The sequence below is a fragment of the Corvus brachyrhynchos genome, unplaced genomic scaffold, assembly GCF_000691975.1.
Source record: "Corvus brachyrhynchos isolate BGI_N302 unplaced genomic scaffold, ASM69197v1 scaffold544, whole genome shotgun sequence".
NCBI classification, from domain to species: domain Eukaryota; kingdom Metazoa; phylum Chordata; class Aves; order Passeriformes; family Corvidae; genus Corvus; species Corvus brachyrhynchos.
In genome coordinates, this window is record NW_008238325.1 from 2,676,290 (window position 1) to 2,687,964 (window position 11,675).

At 48.2% G+C, this 11,675-nt stretch overlaps 2 protein-coding genes across 2 annotated transcripts in view; both read left to right on the forward strand.

Annotated features, from left to right (window-relative positions):
* Nucleotides 1-5: 5 nt before the first annotated feature.
* On the forward strand, nucleotides 6-10,314 carry SLC33A1 (solute carrier family 33 member 1; the record flags this gene model as incomplete). The annotated part of the gene is made up of 6 exons (XM_008633809.2): nucleotides 6-261; nucleotides 4,437-4,627; nucleotides 5,255-5,439; nucleotides 6,294-6,411; nucleotides 7,178-7,393; nucleotides 9,001-10,314. Coding segments are annotated over 6 exons (1,134 nt in total), but the record flags the coding sequence as incomplete, so codon positions are not given.
* A 467-nt stretch (nucleotides 10,315-10,781) lies between these two features.
* Nucleotides 10,782-11,675, forward strand: part of CUNH3orf33 (chromosome unknown C3orf33 homolog) — a 6,331-nt gene continuing 5,437 nt past the window's right edge. Inside the window, 1 exon segment of the mRNA XM_017734411.1 lies at nucleotides 10,782-10,844. Coding sequence (XP_017589900.1) covers nucleotides 10,782-10,844 — 63 coding nt within the window.

Below are 11,675 nucleotides of genomic sequence, written 5' to 3' on the forward strand. Positions count from 1 at the left end.
GCGGCCCCGACGTGGCGGCCCTCACCGTCACCTTCTTCCTCTTCGAGTTCCTGGCGGCCACGCAGGACATCGCGGTGGACGGCTGGGCGCTCACCATGCTGTCCCGGGAGAACGTGGGCTACGCCTCCACCTGCAACTCCGTGGGGCAGACGGCCGGCTATTTCCTGGGCAACGTGCTGTTCCTGGCCCTCGAGTCCGCCTCCTTCTGCAACAAGTACCTGCGGTTCGAGCCACAGCCCCAGGGCATCGTCACCCTCTCAGGTACGGCCGGGGCGCTACAGCCTGGGTGTGCCGGGATAGAGCCATGGAATGCATTGGTTTGGAAGGGACACCTTCCACTGTCCCAGCCCCAATGTCCAGCCTGGCCTTGGACACTTCCAGGGATCCAGAGGCAGCCACATCTTCCGGGGCAGCCTGTGCCAGGGCCTGCCCACCCTCCCAGGGAAGGATTTCTTCCTAATAATAGTGGTGATAGCTTCCTCAGGATGGTTCTTCCCTGAGCCTGGACCCCTCTGTGGTTTGACGCTGGGAACCAAACAGCTTTGGTTTGTCCCTTGCCCAGTGGGAAAGCACAGCCTGTTTGGAGGCTGGCAGAGCTACATGCATTGGACTTCAGATTTTTCTGGGCTTACGTGTGTGGGAAACCTGCCTTGTCATTATCTTGGCTGACCTAAGCATTTGGGAGGAAATATTTTTTTTCCTCCTAGTTTAATGGCCGTGGAATAGATTACTCTTTAAAAAAAGCAAGCCAAAGTCTCCATCTGGGAGGAGGGAAAAGGGGAATTAAAAAAAAAAGATTCTTCCAATATGATATTTTTCACAGAAGTAGAAGTGAAAATATTCAGGGTTGAGCATGTAGCCAGTTTCTGAAGAAAGGCCTTACTTTAGTAAATTCAGGGGGATTTGATTTTTCTCTTCAATGAATTAAATGGAGTGTGGTAATCCAAGCGCAACTAGCTGTTAGTGTAGGGATGCTTCTGTTTGCTGGGGTTTGGGTTTTTTCTCAGAAAGGTTTTATGTGGTGGTTGATGTTGGGGTATTACCCAGGAGATGCTTCAAGTGCACCTAGGCTGGTTGCAAGTTTGAGGGAGGACAGGAAATCCTGGCAGCGCTTCTGGCTGCAGTCTCAGGGTGACCCTGGCAGTGAATGAAGAGCAGATCCTCATGGTTTCAATCTCCCCCTCCTACACTGGTTGCCTTGCCTGTGCCGTCTCAGAGATCAGGTATGCTAAAACAGGCTGGAATTGTTGTGTAAAGGGTAGTTTTGCTTTCTGTGCTGCCCCTTCCTCAGGGGTGAATCAGGACAGCAGTTTCCAAGACTGCTGTGCTTGCCTTGTTTCTGCAGCTCTCAACCACTGCTGACTGGTCCTCCTCTTTGCTCCCTGCTGCCAGCCTCGTGTCTGGCCTATGTCAAGGAGCACAGAGTGGCCCTCCAGGTATCCCAGCTGGTTCCTGGCTAACCCTGGTGCTGTGCAGCTCCTGGGCTGGTGTGTCCCTTCCCTCTCACTGCAGTGCACCCTGACGTCTTTGCTGCTGATGCAACTCGCAGGCGCTGGTGTTCAGAGAGCTTGGCTTGGCTGCACTTCCCTCACTGCCCAGGGTTTTGGTTTGTTGGGGTTTTTTCCACTCAGGGCTGTTCGTATAAATGGATTTGTTACTATTACAAAAGTGCTGTTTTTACAAGATTACTATCCCAAACCCAAACAGCACCAATGCAACCTCCTTAACCTGCCCTGGAGTATTGATGTGGGTGAAGTAAGAACAGCAGATGACTGACACTGTAGTTGCAGGATGTGGTTTTTCAGGTGGTAAAACTGTAAGGAATTCCGTTTCCTGGTCGTGTGACTGGCACAGTTTGGTGTTTCCTTGGAGCAGCTGAGAGCAGCAGGAGTAACCAGCTCGCCGAGGAGCACAGGGGCTCGCTGGTCCTTGCCCTGGCTGTAATGGGCTCGTGATGAGCAGGTTTGGGCAGGTAAAGCAGCAGAAAACTTCACTGCTGGAAAAGGTGAATGTTTTCTGCCAGCTCAGATCTCTGAGCACTTTTGTCATAGGCTGAGCCCAGTGCCAGGGAAAGAACAAGTCAACACTCCATGATCCAGAGGGGCAGCACCCCAAGGGAACAGCTGGAGCTGTGTCAGGAGAGGTTTAGGTGGATATCAGGAAAAGGTTCTTCCCCCAGAGGGTGATGGGGCTCTGCACAGGCTCCCCAAGGAATGGGCACTGCCCCGAGGCTGCCAGAGCTCCAGGAGCATGTGGACAACACTCCCAGGGTTGTCTTGTCCAGCGCCAGGAGCTGGAATGATCTTTGTGGGTCCCTCCCAACTCAAGATATTCCGTGATCCTAAGTCAGCTTTGAGTTGCTGAGAAGCAGCAGCATTCATTGTTCTCATTAACTTCAGGAAATAATATGGACAAATGTAAAACCATCATCAAATTCACCAAACCAAAGGCTGTGTGAGGCTGTGTCAGGCTGAAGTGCCAGAGAAGGAAATGGGAAATACCCTTCTGTGGGCTGATTGTCCTGGCACATCCAGGGGTTTATTTAGCACTTGCTGTTCAGGTGACCTTTGTTTTTCTAAAAGCAGGGGAAGCTCCCTGGCTGGGTTTGTGATTCCTACCTGGTTTGCGTGTTCCAGCATGGCGAAAGAGTGAGCACAGGACAAAGGTGCCCCTTGAAGGCCACCCCCACTTAGCTGTGCCAGGGACCGTGGAGCACCCCTCCTCCTGGGAGGAGATCCTGTGTACCTGTGCAGGTACAGCTCTTGGGACCTGTACCACCTGGGTACCTTCTTTGTGGTTGTGTTCCAGCCTGATCCATCCCTGACTCAGTTCAAAAACTTGTTTTGCCCCATCTCAGTGGTTTATTTTGTTACCAGCAGTGTAGCTGCAGAGACAAAACAGGGATGGGGGAAGCAGTAGTGGTGGGACCAGAAACTTTGTGCTTGAAATCCCTTATGTAAACTGTAATTTCAAAGTTCTTTTGCTTGTAGCCTGTTGGTGAAGTTCACTGTACTTGAAAGGAAATGTACCTTATTTTTGTGTAAACTGCCTACAGCCTCAAAACCCAATTTTTCTTGTCTGGACTACTGTATATATACATGGTGGGGTTTTTTTTTTTTCCTTGCTTTGCTTTGTTGCTGATGCAGCCCCTGCAGTGCTGTGCTGCAGATGACAGGGCTGGCCTGATCAGGAGCACTCATGTGATGATGCTCAGAGCTATTTCTATCCCCATCCTTGCACTGTGTGTCTCTCAGTGCAGTGATAATGCTCGGGGTTATTATTAGAGGACTGCTCCTCTATGTCCTTTGTAACCAGCAGCTGTGATTAGTGAGACTCTCAGAAAATACATCTTTCCTTGACAATGGCTGTTTGGGGCACCTTTTCTTTAAGAGAGAGAGCAATCTGACAGTGTTGGTTATGAGGTCATGTTTGTTTTAGGAAAGGGAAAAGTAACAGAAATGGCTTGAAAAGCCTTTTCTCTGTTGCCGTGAGAATGGTGGGATACACTTCGAGCAGTCCTTGCACATTTTCTTCCCTGCTCGCCCGCTCTCCTCCTGTGCATGAGAAGCAGGCGATAATTGACTGAACCTTTGCGCTGTCCCTGCCCTTTCATCAGCCCTTGCTGCTGCCTTTCAAGTCTCCCAGAGACTGCTGGAGTTGCTCCCGAGGAGGAAGATTAAAGGCTGCTTCTGTCCTACCCTCTGCACATGGCTGAGTTCTTTCCTGCCTCTGTCATAGAGGCAGAGGATAGGATTATCTTGAATTACCCATTCACTAAATCAAAAAGTACTGTCTTGGTGTTTTTTCACTGCTCTCACATCCATGGTTTAGCAGATACTGATCTGCTTAAAACAGAGCATTTGAACTCTGCCAAGTCTCCACTTCAACCAGACATAACTGAGGACTCCTTACAACTCTGTAAAAACTTTCCTTAGGCCATCTTCACTCTCATAAATCCAGCTGGGAGATGGATATTAGATAGACATGTATGTAGAGCTGAGGCACAGAGTGGTTCCATGACTGCACAGTAAGGCAGCTGGGGAGCTGGGAAGGAATTCTGCCTCTGGAGGTTCTTCCCTGTCTTCTAACTATGACATGTGGTTTTTTCTCCTTTATCAGCCATTAGTGGTTGTGTGTGTAATCCTTCAACACGTTCATTTTTGCTTCTGTTTCTCCTCCAACGTGCTCACTGTGCTAATAACCCAGCAAACAGCAGGGAGGTGACCTGGTTTGCTACTGCTCCTCTGCCTCAGCTCCAGCAAACACCTCCTTTCAGAGGAGGGCAGAGCTGTGTCACTCACTGTAAGTAGCTCTGTGCTTGTGGTTTGCTTTTGCTGCTTGTTTTTATTCCACTTTGATTACTAGGTTTATATTTTACAACTGTCAATCATGGGTGCTACAATGAAATTTTTATTTTATTTTATTTTCCCCTCCAGATTTCTTGTTTTTCTGGGGAGCTGTCTTCTTAGTTACCACTACATTGGTTGCCTTTTTGAAAAAGGAAAACCAGGAGCTAATACCAGCAAAGGAAGAAACAAAAGGCATCACTGACACATACAGGCTGCTATTCTCAATAATCAAGATGCCAGCAGTTCTTACTTTCTGTCTCTTGATCCTCACTTCAAAAGTAAGTAAATACATTTAAGAATTGTTAAATGCTGGCATCAGAGTCTGGAAGGCTGCTGAGTCCCTGGCATGTAACTTAGTCTTGCTATTGGCTGTCATCAGAGTTGTGAATTTTCACATGAAATTTACACAAAATGGCTTATCTCATTGTGCTGAGCAGGGCTGTGCAGCAGAAAAGCTTTGTGTGAGCTTTTGTGTTTAACACAAGCACTGAAGAGAAGTTTGGTGGCAGCGTGGTATTAAAGTAAAGTACATTTTTAAACAGGCCGTGTAGCCTGCAGTTGAAAGGACAGAAAATGTTTATTTTTAACTGCAACACTATTCTCAGAATCCCCAGCTCTGTCCAAGCTGGGTTTCCATGGCTCCCTGTTGGACATTGGGGATGCCAACAGCAGTGCAGGCACAGGAATGAATGGCAGTGCTACTCAATGTTCTTGGAATAGTTTTGGCTCTGATGACAATAAGAGTGTGCAAGTGTAGAACATGTAGAACTAATTTGGAAATCAAATCAGAGGCAGAAGTGATTTGTCCTCTATCCCATTTCTCAGTTTACTTGATAGTGAGTAAATTGAATTTCTAGCCAAACTCCCTGTTCTCCTCAGCTTATTTTGTCTCCTTGACATTGCAGGTTGGGTTTTCAGCAGCAGATGCTGTAACAGGACTCAAACTGGTGGAGGAGGGAGTCCCCAAAGAGCACCTGGCTCTGCTGGCAGTTCCAATGGTTCCTTTGCAGATCATCTTGCCTCTGGTTATCAGCAAATACACAGCGGGCCCCCAGCCCCTGAACACCTTCTACAAAGCAATGCCTTACAGGTGAAGCCTCATGTTAGTGAAACACAGTAGTCTATGTGCTCAATTTGTGTGTTCAGATCATGTGTAGGGTTTCTTGTGTAACTTTCTTACTTCCAGGTCCTAAGAAGTGTGTCAGAATTCTCACAGTGAGCTGGACTGTCTGATTCATGCAGTGTCTCTGTGTGAAAGCAGAGCATGAGGTGATGCCTTAAGAGGCCTCCTAGAAACGGAGACTAGACAGGAGTAAGGGAATAAAGGGAGGTATTTATTTGAAAGTCCTTCAAAGGTACCCCTGGGGAGCCAGAAGCTATTGCCAGGATGGACCCCAAGATGGACAACAGGTCACAAGTTCCTCACCCTTTTATAGGTTTGGTTCATCTGCATATCAGGGTTAATTCTCCAATTAAAGCTTCAGTTAATGATGTAATTTCCCCAAGCTTGCTCCCCCTTTAGAGGCTTTTGGTTTATACTTTTGGGCCTAGAACAGTCTGGGTGTCCTTGGAGAGCAGGCCTGGAGAGGCTTTGTTATGTCTGCCCAGCATGAGAGAGCAGAAATTAACAGGCTACAAGAAACTTCAGAGTTACACACCAGGCAGTAAAGAATTTGAAAAATATAAAAGTTAAAACCTAAGGCATCAGAGGTGTTTGGGACATGCATGTATAGCAGCATTAGAGCAGTGCTCTCCTGCTACTACTTAACAATGTCACTGCTTGTCAAATATTTAATGTCTAATTCTGAGATGGAAATAGTTGTAACTATTCAGATCTAAACTATTTTAATGTACTCTCTCTGATTGTTCAGTAGTTGCTTTGTGTTGAGGAAACACGTGGGAAGAATTACTTGGAAAAACGAATCATCTTTGTCATCCCTCCAGGTTGCTGCTTGGCCTGGAATTCGCTTTTCTGGTGTGGTGGGCTCCTAAAGTAAAGCAGGAGGGAGGATTTCCTGTCTACTACTACGCTGTGGTGGTGCTGAGTTACGCTCTACACCAGGTAACACTCACTGTGTGGGGAGGGGAAATGCTGTTACCTGCCTTGTCCTGGCTCACACTGGAATCCCTCCAAGCCTGACCTGTGCTGTGTGGCTAGATTGACTTCTAATACTCTTGCCAGTGTTACTCCTCCCTATTCCCTGTGCTCCACTGGACATCATCTGGGGAGCTACTTTTAGTTGTTCATATCTGGTATAGTTCCCCAGATTCCTTTTTCCCCAGACCCAGAAGCTCAAAAGCACAGAGGAGCTGGAGAAATCCCAGAACTGTGTCTGAGCTTGATAGGCGTGCTGATGAATGTGCTGGTTGTGCAAATAAATAAAGTTATGTGGTCCTGGTCCTAGAAAAAAAACCTGTTTGTTGGAGGAACATCATAATGGATCTGATCCAAAGACTTGGGAAACAAACACCTGATACAGCATGGTCTTTGGATCAGAACTGAAATGTATGCAGTACCTTGAGAGGTGATTTTAAATGCAGAAGTGTTGCATTTAGATGCTATTTTAGCTGGCTGATTGTATTTCAGTTTGATAACCTGAGTCATGCCAGTGCATGTGAGTCTGGGTCTGTTGCAGCATGACTTGAGACAAGCAGCAAGGCCACTCCCCGTGTCAGCACAGGGACAGGCTGCAGGAGGAACTGCTGCTCTTGGGATGATTTTTCAGTCAGTGCCGCTCAGTTCAGGGGATCTCTCAGCGGGGTTTTCATGCTGGGGGTTTCAGCTGTCACTGCACGTGGGGACACTCTGGCCTGTGTTTGTCCCTCAGATCACCCTGTACAGCATGTACGTGGCCATCATGGCCTTCAACGCCAAGGTCAGCGACCCGCTCATCGGGGGCACCTACATGACCCTGCTCAACACCGTGTCCAACCTGGGGGGGAACTGGCCCTCCACGGTGGCCCTGTGGCTGGTGGACCCCCTCACAGTGAAGGAGTGTGTCGGGGCCCAGGGCCACACCTGTGCCACTGCAGCGGCCGCAGAGGTGAGGCTGGGGGCCTGGGGGGGTCTCTGCTTAATGTCTCAATTAAATTGCTTCTTGCGGTTTTTTTTTTTGCCTTTGAAAACCTTCACGATGTATAGCTTGTGCTTAAAAGTTCCCACTGATGGAGCTCATTTTCCTGTCTGATAAAGTCCAGTCTGTTAGTACCTGCACACTCTGAATAACCAAGGGTTTGCAGCTGCAGAGTAGTTGGCCCTTTCTTCCCGTGCTGAGCTGGGGTAGAGGCACCAGACTGGTGCCACATTCCGTGCAGTGTGAGGAGGCTGTCGGGATGATTCTGAGTTGTGCAGTCAGGGGCTCTGTCCTTGGCAGGCTCTCTGTCCCTCAGGCCCCTCCATTTCTGTGGTAGGTTTTTCTTTCTCCTGTCTCCCTGGAGGCTTCTTTTCTGCCTGCCTTGATACCTCCTCCAAGATGCTGCTCTGCTGACTGTGGTGTCCACTTCCCCCATGAAATCAGGTGGGACTGGCTGTCTGCCCAGTTCTGGGAGCGCTGTGGAAGAGAACAAAGAACTTGCTGTACACAAATCAAACAACAGGACACAAAACTGCTGGGAAAGCAACATTTCAAATTCACCTCCTCACAGCAAATGAGACATTTGACATGGCTGAGGAGTGGAAATGTTTGGGGGTTTTTTCTGTGCTCATGGCTGAGATGTATTTCACTCCTGAATGCCAGGATGCTCTACGACGTGGAGGTTCTCTAAATGAACAAGGTGTTCTGGAGTCCAGCATGACTTGTCTGAACTGGAGTTGCAGTTTTTGCTGCTGCAGAGGGGAAACTGCTTCTGCAGCAGGTGCTTTCTCAGCCTCTCACTCATTAGCTTGCCACTGATTAGGTTCCCTGTGTGAAATTGAGTCCTTCCTCCTTCACCTCACTCCTCTGATCTTTTCTCACATCCTCCCAGTTGGTGACATTCCACCACACCACTCCCTTCTTATTCCTAATCTGATCTTGACATGTCTCAGAATAATGAAAATGCTGGCAGAGCCTCAGCTCAGAGGATTGATTAATCCTGGGATTAGAGCAGAGTTGAGAGCCAAACAATAGCAGAAACAATCCCGTGCTGTACACTCACCCCTTGAATGCTGTGGGTTTGTCTTCCAGTTCAGAACCATCCTGGGTGTGAATCACTTGGACACAGAACACAGAATCATAGAAGGGTTGGAAGGACCTTAAAGCCCATCCAGTCCCACCCCCTGCCAGGGGCAGGGACACCTTCCACTATCCCAGGCTGCTCCAAGCCCTGTCCAGCCTGGCTCTGGGCACTGCCAGGGATGGGGAGTCCACAACATGGATGGCTAGGAAAAAAAATCATCTTTCTCCATGAGATCAGGACCAGTGGTTGCAGCTCCAGGCCAGCACAGGCAGTGGGGCAGTTTGTGTTTCCTGGAGTTTGCCCTTTTAGAGCAGGTTTGTTACTTTATTACTTTTCATTCTGCTGATCAGCTCAAAAGCCTCTCTGACCAACTGCATGGGAAACAACAAAGAGTAAACAACTCTATTTAGTCATGACCAGTAGCAAGGAGACCCCAGCAGCTCTGGAGTGCTGTCTGGAAGCACTCAGTGCATTAACCTGTGCTCTGTTGCAGCTGTGCACAGGAGCTGGGGGTTCCTGCGTCACCACCCTGGACGGTTACTACGTGGAGTCCGTCATCTGCGTCATCCTGGGCTTTGCCTGGTGGTTCTTCCTTGGACCAAAATTCAAAAAGCTGCAGGACGAAGGACAGTCTTCGTGGAAGTGCAAGAGGAGCAATTGATGCACTTAGGTGTTGGATGGACCAGCAAGGTGGTTTTAGTTTTATTACAAAGACACATCCCATAATCAGCACCCCGGAATCTCGGTGTTTCTGTGCCACGCAGGGAGATCGTGTGGCCGAGGCAGGGCTGTGTGTGGCACCACTGCCCTCCCCAGAGCACAGGGTCAGTTCAGAAAGGAATGGCTAAAGCAGCACCTCAGAGCTCCATGCTTATCCCTGACTCCAGAGCTGCTGATTCCATAGGGCACCTCTAGAAAAGCTCTTCGTGCGGTGGCTGTTGAGGCAGCAGCATCACCAGCTGAGTGCCAGCTTTTATTTTCACACAGAAATGATCTGACAGGGCAGCTGACCCGGGGAAGGATGCCTAAGGCATTCTGACTTTGAGGTTAAGCATGGTACTGTGGATTTCTTTGTGGGAAGGTCAGTGTGAGATGTCTGTGGGCTTTGCTTCTTCTCACTTTCTGAACTGTAACCACGCTTCGAAGGATGAAATGTTCCGGAGATTCTTTTAAATGTATTTTCTGGCTTTTATAAGCTTTAAAGATTTATAAGAAAATATTTTTATAAACAAATTACATTCGTTTAATTTATTTCCGCTGCTTCAAGGCAGTTTGATTTACGTTCAAGGTACTTTCTTGACGGCAAAATGCTGTAAGGTAGGACTGGAGTAACGCACAATCCTCTGAGCCTTGAGTCCTGCAGCTGGAACTGGAGGTGCTTTCCAAGGGAGGGCACGTGGGCCTTTGGAAGGGTGAGTTGAGAGAGGAAGACCAATCCGCTGGTTTTCCAAACTGTATTACTGAAATTTGAATATTCATTCTCAAAAGCAGTGGGAACACGGAGACTTCCCCCAGCTGGGGGTGAGAAGAGTGAGTTGGTGGTGACAAAGTTGCCAAATTCCCAGTGAGCTGGTGCAGGACTCGCCCTCACAGAAACCCAACAGGCGCAGTCCTGTGGCAGAGCTGCTACAGAATTCACTGCTGGTGCCATGTGGTGGAAACATTCCCGTTGGATTTCTCCCACTGAGCTCCCTCCTGAGTGCCTTAGGGACCCACAGGTGCTGGAGAGGCACTCGGACCCCGCTGGGTGTATGTGGAACATTGCTATTAAAAAGGAAAACTATTAAACATCCCTTGGAAAGGTGGACGAGGTTCTCTGCCATGTTTCTTGTCAATATTTGAAGGATTAGGCTGGGATGGGTTGGGATCTTCTGTGTTTTGGGGGAAAAGTGGCCCAATATCATCTCTGGAGTGCCTGGGGGGGGTGGGTGGGTTTACAAAGGGTCTCCTTGGCATCAGGATTAAGGAGGGGTCTGGAAGAGGATGCTGTGACCTCGTGCTTCCCTGGACACCACCTCCTGTTCTCTGTCCCTTCCCTCTCCCTTGGGGGACACACCTCACAGTTTGTTTCAAGCACAGCAAAACCAGTCATGCTAAGTGATACCACATGGGTTTTACTGCCCAAGCTGAACATCTTCCAGCTTCTCCTCTGCGTAAGCGCAGAATCAACATAGAAATACATCAGATTTATGGCTGCACCTTTCAGCCCCCATCCCATCATCTCCACTGCATTAACTCTGTGAGGCACTTCAGTTCTGTATCCTCACTGGAACCATGGGCCGCTTATTTAATTGCATCTTGACCGTAACTAGAGGAGCTGTTTTACCTTTTCTGATGGTGAGGAAAAACTTGAAGTGCAAAAGCTGAAAATTGAAATTTGCAGGTGTATCAGAGTTGGGTTTTACTTTGCAATTTTGCTTCACTATTTCTGAAGGTATGAGTGAAACTTGTCTCTAATAAAGATGGGTTGAGGATTGCTTATCAATAATTAGATTATCTTAACAACATCAAAATTGCACATAAACTCCAAATCAGTAGGAATAGATATGTTACCTGAAATAAATAACTGTGTCCTTTTTCAAACTGGTGAAACAAGTGATGGATTTGTGCTTTTAATTTAAATAGCAGTTTTATAAGTTGGAAATGTTACTGCTGTGCCAGCCCCTTAGCAGGCTGCTGAAGAGAGCCCATAATATTTTGGTCTTGCTACTTTTTTTTCTACCAGCTCTGTTTGAAAGTGATTTTTCTTTTTAACATTAGAATTATTGCAGACTTAAACATATTTAACATTAAAAAACCAAACAAAAAAAACCCCAAACCAAAGCAACAAGAATAACAAACCAAACAAATTTAAAATGTCAAGAAGAACGGAGCATCTGAAGGGTCAGAGAAGATATGGTACAGCTTTGAGGAGCTTAATGCAGAGTTCAGCCTGGAGAAGGGAAGGCTTCCGGGGAAACCTCAGAGCCCCTGCCAGGGCCTAAAGGGGCTCCAGGAGAGCTGGAGAGGGACTGGGGACAAGGCATGGAGGGACAGGACACAGGGAATGGCTTCCCAGTGCCAGAGGGCAGGGCTGGATGGGAGATTGGGAAGGAATTCCTGGCTGTGAGGGTGAGCAGGCCCTGGCACGGGGTGCCCAGAGAGGCTGTGGCTGCCCCTGGATCCCCG